General features: G+C 41.2%; 1 protein-coding gene across 1 annotated transcript in view; it reads right to left on the minus strand.

Moving 5' to 3' along the window:
- The window catches only part of LOC136000723 (SAM domain-containing protein SAMSN-1-like), a 36,600-nt gene extending 27,269 nt beyond the window's left edge, over positions 1-9,331 (minus strand). Inside the window, exon 1 of the mRNA XM_065654677.1 lies at positions 9,275-9,331. Coding sequence (XP_065510749.1) covers positions 9,275-9,331 — 57 coding nt within the window. The remainder of the gene's footprint in view (positions 1-9,274) is intronic.
- Positions 9,332-9,914: the final 583 nt, after the last annotated feature.

Below are 9,914 nucleotides of genomic sequence, written 5' to 3' on the forward strand. Positions count from 1 at the left end.
AACCAACAATGAAGCAAACAAACAAAACCCAACCAACCAACCAAAAAAAACCCAAACACAAAAAACCCAAAACAACCTGGTTGTCTGAAGACAAGATAGCACCCTGACTCAGGTCACTCTTATACCGAAAGGGCATGAAAACGATCAACAGCTCACTGGGGGTACTGGTCACAGCAAATGGTACTAGTCTAGTATGGGCACATCAACTCCCCTCTCTCTGTCTGATTTTCTCTGTGACAGTGGGGTTATTGCGATCACAGCTCAGTGGAAAACTACAGTTTCATCTCATGAAAAAAAAATGTACCACATGCTTGAAGTGAGCTTTCATTCTGACACATGATGAAATCGAGACTGAGTTTCTCACTCCCCCCCTGCTCCTGCAACTTCTGTGAAAACCACACGTAGTTGAGATTATGCTACCGAGGCACAAACATAAGTGAGGGCTTTGAGGTGTTCTTTGAGGTTACTGCATCTGGAATATTGTGTCCAGTTCTGGGCCCCTCAGTTCAAGAAGGACAGGGAACTGCTGGAGAGAGTCCAGCGCAGGGCCACAAAGATGATGAAGGGAGTGGAGCATCTCCCTTATGAGGAAAGGCTGAGGGAGCTGGGGCTCTTTGGCTTGGAGAAGACTGAGAGGTGACTTCATTAATGTTTATAAATATGTAAAGGGTGAGTGTCACGAGGATGGAGCCAGGCTCTTCTCGGTGACAACCAACAGTAAGACAAGGGGTAATGGGTGCAAACTGGAACACAAGAGGTTCCACTTAAATTTGAGAAGAAACTTCTTCTCAGTGAGGGTGACAGAACAGTGGAACAGGTTGCCCAGGAGGTTGTGGATTCTCCTTCTCTGCAGACATTCAAAACCCGCCTGGACGCCTTCCTGTGTAACCTCATCTGGGTGATCCTGCTCCGGCAGGGGGATTGGATCTTTTGAGGTCCCTTCCAATCCCTAACATTCTGTAATTCTGTGATTCTGTGACTCCGTGAAGCCCAAATTCAAGGCCATACTCCAAATCTTACTGAAATCTGGCCTATTGCTGCAAAGGGGATCGTGCCAGCTAGAAGTTTTTAAGCTTTCACAAATGGGTAGGAATGTGTTGTCTCTTCCCATTCCTTCAGATACTAACTAAAATCCCAAACACAGGCTCCAAACATTTTACCACAATTAAGAAGAGACCTTAATCAAGCAAATGTAAGCTCCATTATAGAGACAGGAAGAAAATTATGGAAATACCCCAGTAGACGACATCAGAAGAGCCTTGCCAAGTACTTGTAACTAGAACTGAATGACTACTCTACCATCATCAGTCATTTCATGGACCCTCTACACAGGCTCCGAGCTACTCATCCATCAGTGAACTATGACCCCTTTCCAGCTCTGTTAAGCAGTTTTTGGATCTAACATCTGATTTTTAAAAAGAAGGCAGATAGACAGAAGTATAAGAGAAAAACAGCACAGCTGTGCTGAGTGAAAGCAATTCATGAGTGGTAAAGCTCAGCACCTACTTTGCAGCAGAGAGTCAAGCTGTGTGAGCTCGTTCAGCTGTCTCGGCCACTTTGTCATCTCATCTTCACACATCTGCTTTTGGCTGTGCTGTTGCTAAGTGAGGCTGATTTCTTTATCTCACGGCTGCAGGCTGTCAGTGACAAAGCTCTGTCTCTATCTCAAACATAATGGTAGAGAGAAGACATGAAACTGCACCGTAGCTTTTTGATGTTTTCTGGTTGAACAGCACTCTTTCAGTGCTTCTCCTCTGCCTGAAGATGCCATGACAAACACTGCATAAAACCCTAAAGCCAAGTACTCAAGTATTCCAGTAGCCTCACATCTCACTTGCCTTTCTACATACCTGAAAGAACAGCAAATGTACCATGCCTTCTGAATGAGGTCAGCATGACCAAGTCAAGGAACTTACAATTTCCTATGGTTCTCAAGGAAGTAACCATTCAGCATCCCATGGAAATCAAGGACAGGAGTGTGAGGTTGCTTTGTTGTTCTTGTGAAGATTATAAAAGAGAAGAAGACATCAAAGGGTAGGAAAGGGACTAAAGCTCCATCCAGAAGACATAATGGTGCAAAACAGTAGGTGGTTCACTAGATCTTCCCAGACAAACCTTGTACTGGGTGACGGTTAGAGATGACAGACCCTTTGCTATTGACATTCAGCTTACCAGAAAGATGCCAGTAGGTGTTACAACTGGCAACTAAGCAGCCTGAAGATTGTGTACAGGTGAAGCTGTTACCCAGCTTTCTATGTATCCATGGAACAACACAAAGAGATGTAGAGAAAAAAATAGCAGTACGGTATGTAATATGAATAGTCAAAGAAGGAGCTTCCCTGAAGCAGTTAAAAATCTCCAAACTTTTCCCTAGGCTGGAATTTCAGGGTCAAGTTTGGGAAGAGCTAAAAAAGTAAGAACGACTGTCATGGGGGTGTAATTTAGGGTTCTGCTGGGTGGGGAGGGGTCGAGTGCATCCACCACAGCATGCTCTTGGGTGCATTGTAGTGGAATAAGATACAAGGAGCTAGAAAAGTATGATCAAGCAGGTATACAGGAGAGATTTCACTTGGGAAAAAAGTAGGTGGTCATTCGTCTTTCCATGGCATATCAACACACGTACAACATACCTTCATCTGATGTATGAAACAAACTTTTCCATTAGGGTGGTTTAAAGGACATATGTCTTGCTAAATATTCAGAACATATAATCTGGAGCATGGTGCCAAGCAGCAAAATGTCTAGCAAAAACACTGCCATTGCTAATTTGTGGAAGAGAGTGTACCTGTTTCTAGCAACTGAAGTAAATCTGCTGTCGCTGTTGCAAGCTTTCAGAAGATAAAGGTTAAGGGATAATGTGATTACTGAGGCCCAGAAGAGAGGTTTTTTTCCTTCTCTGGAGTGGGTATGGCCAGGGGTTTCTGCCCACACATCACGGGGTTGATTCTTCTGGCTGAAGTGTTTGTAACCACCCACAAACTGCTTATATCAACTGGCCATTGATGGCTTTATAATGACTTCAGTCTGGATTTGTGCTATGACACAAGTTACTAGAAGAGCATTGAAACCTACAGAAAACTGTAGGCCACATCCGCTACCTGTCCTGCCCATACATAGTTACTGCTTTTTTCCAGCAATGATGGATACGCTGGCCAATGTTTCATTTGGGATATTTTGCGTTTCCTAGAAACACAATATTGAAGTATGTCAACTGCTCTATAAAGCTAATTAAAATATTAGAAGGCAACAAATGCTGATTTATGTCACCTTGATAGTTGTGCTACTGTATTTATCGGAGAGTACAAACTATGTGGTTGATAGCCTGGTTTCTAAAAATGGCTGGAGAAGGTGGTTCAGACATCTTGAATGCTATTGTTTGCTTAGGAAAATAAAGAACCAAACTGGATTTATGACTCTAAGCAAAATGAATACAAATGTGGAAAATATTCTCTTTGGGAAATTTTCTCTCACTTGTTTTAAAATATTCTGCTATTAAGGACTTAAGCCTGGCTAGTGAAGGAAAACCAGGAGAGGGAAGAAATAAGAAATTACCCAAATTTTGAGCAAAGTTGGTGAAAATTTTAAAGGTGCTGTAGCCAAGGGAACACACAAAAAGGCCAGGACTGGACCAGTCCACAGATGTCATTTTTTTTCCTTTGGCACATGAGCTGTTCAAGAGTTGTATGAGCCCTCAGTGACCCTGTGTGTTGATCTGAGCATCAACATCTGGAGTTTGGTCATCCTAATCAGCCTCCTGTTCTTTCCCCACAAAGACCCTGGAGTCTTAACTTTCTGGTGAGAAAAGAAAATTCCTCAAATTTCAAGACCTTATAAGAAGAGATATGCTAACATATGCGTTAAGATGCAAACAACCTTCTGAAACTGCTCTTGAAAAACAAAATTGGCTGATGATCAAGAAGATGGTAATACAAATGAAGAAAGTATACCAGATGTAAGGGGAGCAGCAATATGATTTTAAGGCTTTCCACTCACACACAAAAAATAAAACAAGATTAACTCTAACCTTGTTCCATTTTTTTTTTTTTGTGAAGCCTGAGGGAGACAGGAAACTCCTTCTGAAGTGTCACCTGCAATCCTTTTTACCCCTTCTGCACATACATGGTTATTACAAGTATTATTTTTTCTTTCTCCGAACCCTCCCTGATAAAGGCCCACAGGTATTTTTTTCACTATAAACTAGGTTCTTAAAATTACAGCCCAGATGTTGTCATGCATTTCTTCTTATTTAACAGAGTTCAAATGGATTTTGACAAACAGTCTTTCTACAAGAAGCAATGTAGTAAAGACCTTTAATGACAGAACTATGTGTCATCTTTGCCTATAAGCATAAATTTGCACAGCGGGCAGTACAGTGAAAACAGCTTATCATCAACTCATCACCTCTCATCATTGTTAGAATGAAATGCAAATGGAAGCGAACATCACTTCAGTCATGGTTGTGAAAATTAGCATCTGTGACATTAGCAGTGGCTCATTTATTATGCACTCAAAATTTCAGGAGGAAAGAAAAGAATATAAAACTTGCTATTTTCAGAACTCTACCAGTCTTTACTTTTGAAATAAAATTAAAACCCTCAGCTTTCCCAACTCAAGGATAAATCATAGTTAATATTCATTTATACTGAGCATCTCTTCACTGCAGATCTTGTCCTACAGAAGATCTAATAAAGTCTTAAATTATTTTTGGTCTTTAGGTTTGCTGTACCTACTTTCTATTTTCTTTAATAAGTGTTCCCATGAACCACTGTCTAAGAAAAAAACAGCACCAAAAAAACTTGCTTATACATCTATCTGCACTACAGGCTTCAAACACTTAGGCAAGAAATAAACTTTACTCAATGACAAATCTCATTGAAATCAATGGGATCACAGCTAATTTATTCTTTTAAGCATTTTCAAGATCAGAATCAGGCCTTTTGTGAAAAGCATATAAAAAGGGGAAATCCTGGCCTCAAGTCTATGGCAAAAATGTGCATTGATTTCCATGGAGGCAGGGCTTCATTTAAAGCTTATAAAAAGTAAAATTATTGGCATGAAATAGTACTAGGGAACAAAGTTGCACATTAAAATATTTATTTCCATTGTATTTGCCACTATTTTCTCATAACCCTGAAAATAAATACTTGTTTGTCACCTAAGTAAGTGAATATTGATTTAATCAGAAGCTTGGACATAATTTTGCTTAAACAAAATGCACAGGCATTGACCCTGAATTGTCTTACACACCAGAATTAAACTGAGTTTCAAGCACCGAGCATATTTGGAAGTAGAATAAGGAAACAAAAACGTCTCAAACCTTTAGTATAAACATAGATCAACTGTCATGTAGAATTATGACACAAGACTTTCTTCAGTCAAGCCAGAAAAAATGACACAAAGTCATCTTTGTTTCAGCTTGAAGTAAAGCCAAGAATCATCAGGCAGTTCTCAAGTTTACTATGTCCGTAGGAATTTGAGAGAGACAAAAAAGAAATAGGCTGTAGCAGTACATCACATCCCATGAAGTGGCCAAGACAATGCGGGAAAGTTTTACAGATTATTTGCACCTTCCATTGTCATTTGCACCTGGTCAAATGTGCAAAACAGCGCAAAGTGGAATGCAAGGCAGCTGCGAAGTGCTTCAATGTTGTTTTATTTGTATATTGCCAGGATATGGTGCTTCCTGAAGCATACGAAAAAGAGAAGACTAGATCCTGAATAGTTTCTTAGAATGTTTTTTCTTACCATCTTTCTAAATCTGCTTCATGCCACCCCCCACACACTCTGACATCTGTAATATCATAAGGGCCAAAGAGGGGAAAATCCAGGTGATTTCAGGGGTCCTTGTTCTGTCCCCTAAATCAGCTGTTCTCCTCCTCACCAGGTCTCTAAGGGGCGATGGGACAGACTGCGCAAACTGAAGCACATCTAGTACAAGCATCCTTCCCCCCACTTGCTGTAGTACTTTCCTGTCTGCAAGTAAAACCCCAGCAATGCAGGTGACACACGTGCTCCCTGCAGTGAGCTCCTGCAGCTGGGCTGACTCTGGCCATCAGCACGACCACAAACCTCAGGGCTCGGTGCAAGACCTGGTTTGTTTGACCTCACCTGCCCACAAAAACAACTGCAGCACAGCACAGCTACAATAATGAAGCTATAAATGAAGCTGTGTCTCATCTGTCAGAAAAGAAAGGGGGGGCAGGTGAGGACTGAAAGAAGCGCTGAGAGTGAGCTGCCTCTTGGTGGCTGTCCTGACGGGAGGTGCACAGGCTCTGTTGTGATAGAAAGTTATTTAAGGTCCTGGATAGACAAAGAGATAAGGTTAGACAAGCTTGAAATAGAGAGCTTAGCCCTTCAGTTGGTTGAATTTCATCAATTTTAAGCAGAGTATTTTTAAGCTTTAGGACTTTTATATTTCAACTACCAGGGTCCTCAGCTGATGTACAAGGTATAAATGTACAGTTCTACGGCATTATGTGCAGCTATAATGAAAAACATTAGCAAAGGATCAGAATCCTTCCAGTATCTCTTTTGAAAACATTTCTCTCACACTTCTCTCCCTGTATTCTCTGAGATGACACCAGGTGTAGGTCTTTTTTGCCTAGCAATGAATGTTTATTTATTTAGTTTACGTACAAAGCATATGGTAGTTATATGCATACTTACGCAGATGCAAAAGCTGCCAGGTATGCAAAGAAATTGTTAGCATGACCACAACGCTACAGAAGTCCTGCTCTATAAAGAAACAAACTTGCAACTTTACTTTTTCATGACAATGGGCAAGCATCAACCCTTTAATAGCAGACACTGAGAGTTGAAAGATTCAATTTTTTGTCTATGTAGCACATAATGGATCTGCAGAACTCCCTTAAGCACCACAGTAATCAATAAAGTAAAGTAAATGCATTGCACGCAGAGAGTGGCAGTTAGATACTGAAAATATGTGTTAGCCCTGCATCGGCCATTGACTTGCCCACCACTAGTAGAGGCTTTATACAGGGAGAGCGAGTTGCCTTGAGAAGGGTTTTAACATCAGCCTGTATGGCATTCCTTCATCTTTATCAAAAGGCATAACTTGATGCTGATATGTTTCATATCAGAAAGTAATAAAAGCAAGAGTTTTAAGAAGAAAATCCTGCTGAAACACTTGAATTAATGCACAGAAGCTCATCCAATTGTGTTGACAACTGGTCGCTGGGTAAGAGTCAGTTACCTAAAGAGATCTTTTTGGTGTCCTCTTTGCAGCCCTAAGTAGCAAACCGGATTTTCACTCAACACTCCAGACCTTATGGCTCTCACACAGGTCTTGTGCCAGCCCCGTATGGATTCATTGGAGACGCTGCGACATCTAAGCCACCTAAAGGCAAGGCGAGGTGGCCCAGGACCTCCACAGCGAGACGGGCATCCCACCCTGCGAGTGTGCAGCGGTACCAGATGTTGCCTGTGCAGAGCAGGGGCAGCCAGGAAGTGACCTAGGGAAGTCGCTTGGGAAATCCTGTAACTTCTGTCGGGAGGTAAGGACCTGTGCCCTACGTTACCCAATTCTGTATTAAGCAACGTAAGTATTTGCGTTGCTTCCACAGGGCATGTTTCGAAACACGCTAAGATTTCTATTCTGTGCGACGCAGGGCTGTCTCCTCCCATGCCCTTTCTATGAACAGCACATTCAGCAAAAACATTCGCATTGTGGAAAGTTTACACAATTCTGTGCACAAGTGGGACTACAGTAGGTGAAGTGTTTCAAAGCACACTACTGAGGCAGAGAGACATCCCGAGCCGCTTCAAGACCTTTCCTTTTTTGTAAACATTTACAATAAGACAAAGTCAGCACAGCGAAGTCAGCAGGTTTGACAGTCAAGTGGTTAGACTCTTTATCCCCGCTTTACACATACGGTGAATCGAATCCAAGACCATGATATGTATATATATTTTTCAGAAGCCACAGTGGCAGCATCTGAACAGCATGGAGTGCATTCATGAATGAATAACTAACTGTGTGGAAGAAAAAAAGTCAGACTGTTAAGGAATCTATTATTCTAGAAGGGAGAGACAAAAACGTGCTTTTGAAATTATTTAACAGGCAGGAAAACAGTCATCCAAAGAGTCTCTCATACTCATTTCTTGCTTAACCTATAGTGTAATTAGATATTAATTATACTTCTCCCATATCTTTAAAAAAACATATGGTGACTGAACAGAAGAAAATGCATACCATACCAACTAGCGAAAGACTTAAAATCCCATTCAAATATGTGGGAAAATGGATTCAGAATTCTTTGAAATCCATGGAAAAAATATGAATTTTAATTGTTAATGAGTCATAGTCTAAAACTACAAGTGCAATACACAAAAGCCAATTCTGGATAAAACCAGAAGACATTCCTGCTGAAATAGTGTCCGCAACAATATGTAGGAACCAGAAATTACAAAGTGAGTTGTATTCCCAAACGATGAGAAGATAGGTCTGTAAACTAGGAGAGACTGAGTTACTGAGACCACTGATACATTAAAAGGCTTTTCTAATCTCTTCTTTAAATTTCGAGCACTGGTAATTTGATGTAGAAGTGGAAAATGAAGCGCTCAGGTCTAGCAGTAGCTGTTTCTCTTCAGGCTTACAATACACTTGCAAAGGTCACTGCACCCAGTCCAGGGACTGAAAATAAATTTCTAGCACAGGACACATCCTTATGCATCTTGCAAAACTCTCACTTTCTTTCTTGCAACTCCAGATTGTGGAAAGTGTCCAGTGTAGCTTATTAGCAATTTATTCAGAGTATTTATTTCAGGCTGAAAGTATAATAATTCCCAGAAAAGTGAAAATGCCAAACACAGATTGCCAAGTACCCTCTCCTCCTTTGGTTATGATGATGCAGAAGTAAATTTATTGAAATAAGGAACAAATTTAACAGCTTTTCTAATTCTTTGCTGATTCTCACACTCTTTTGCAGGGCATCATCAGTTTATCATAGGTGAAAGGGAGAAAGGGGATTTTTGTGAGACTCTGTTAAAAGACAGGTGCAGACATACAACAACAGACAAAGTCCAGAACAAGGACCATTCAGCACAGCTATAGCAGCTCCACGATGATGATTCTTTGAATTAGATCACTACTTCTATAAAGTGAGTATACACAAATATATTCCTGAGATTATGCCATGGGGACACTTACACATCAGGAAATCCTGAAGCTAGGATTTAAAAGGAAATCCTCCCTTTAAAAATTGTTAACAATTCCTGCTATTATTCATTGTCAATAAAAATTCAATATTCTTACCTTTGGCTTTTGACTTTTCTCCTTATCAGACACGTTAGATGGTTTTCTCTTCAACATTTTTGATTCAGGCTTATCCAGCTGATGTGCAACTGCTCCTAGCTTGTGACCAAACTAAGTGCAACAAAGCGTACTGCACAAGCGTACACCACTTACGCCGTTCCTTGTTCTACCAGGATGTGACTTCACGCAGCTGCTCTGCAGCATGGGTGAGCGTGCTGAAATCTTTGGCTGGGGAGGGAGTGAGGAAGGAGGGGAGGAAGTGACGGGGAAGGAAAGAGAGAGGTGCGCTGAGGAGATGAGTTGCAAATAAGGACAGGGTTCAGGGTGGGAAACGGTTTAAAACTTATCTCCTGTGTCACCATCAAGCCTCAGTGAGGCTTTGCACCACCTCAAGAAAGTCGGCCTCTTTTCCTCTCTCATGTTTCATCACTCAGACTGGTGGCACTAACCGCGCTCTTCACTTCAACTTGTGCTGAGACTTGAATCTGAAGAAGGAGTGCTGTGGTTCAGAGGACCAAGGGCTATTACTCTGCAGCAGATCTGTGCGGTGGCACATGGTCTAGCTGGTCCCTAACACCTTCCTTTCTCTCTTAGCTCTACATTAATGCAATAGAAGCAAGGAGATTGAATGCCACCATTT

Source organism: Caloenas nicobarica, chromosome 1 (genome assembly GCF_036013445.1).
Source record: "Caloenas nicobarica isolate bCalNic1 chromosome 1, bCalNic1.hap1, whole genome shotgun sequence".
NCBI lineage: Eukaryota > Metazoa > Chordata > Aves > Columbiformes > Columbidae > Caloenas > Caloenas nicobarica.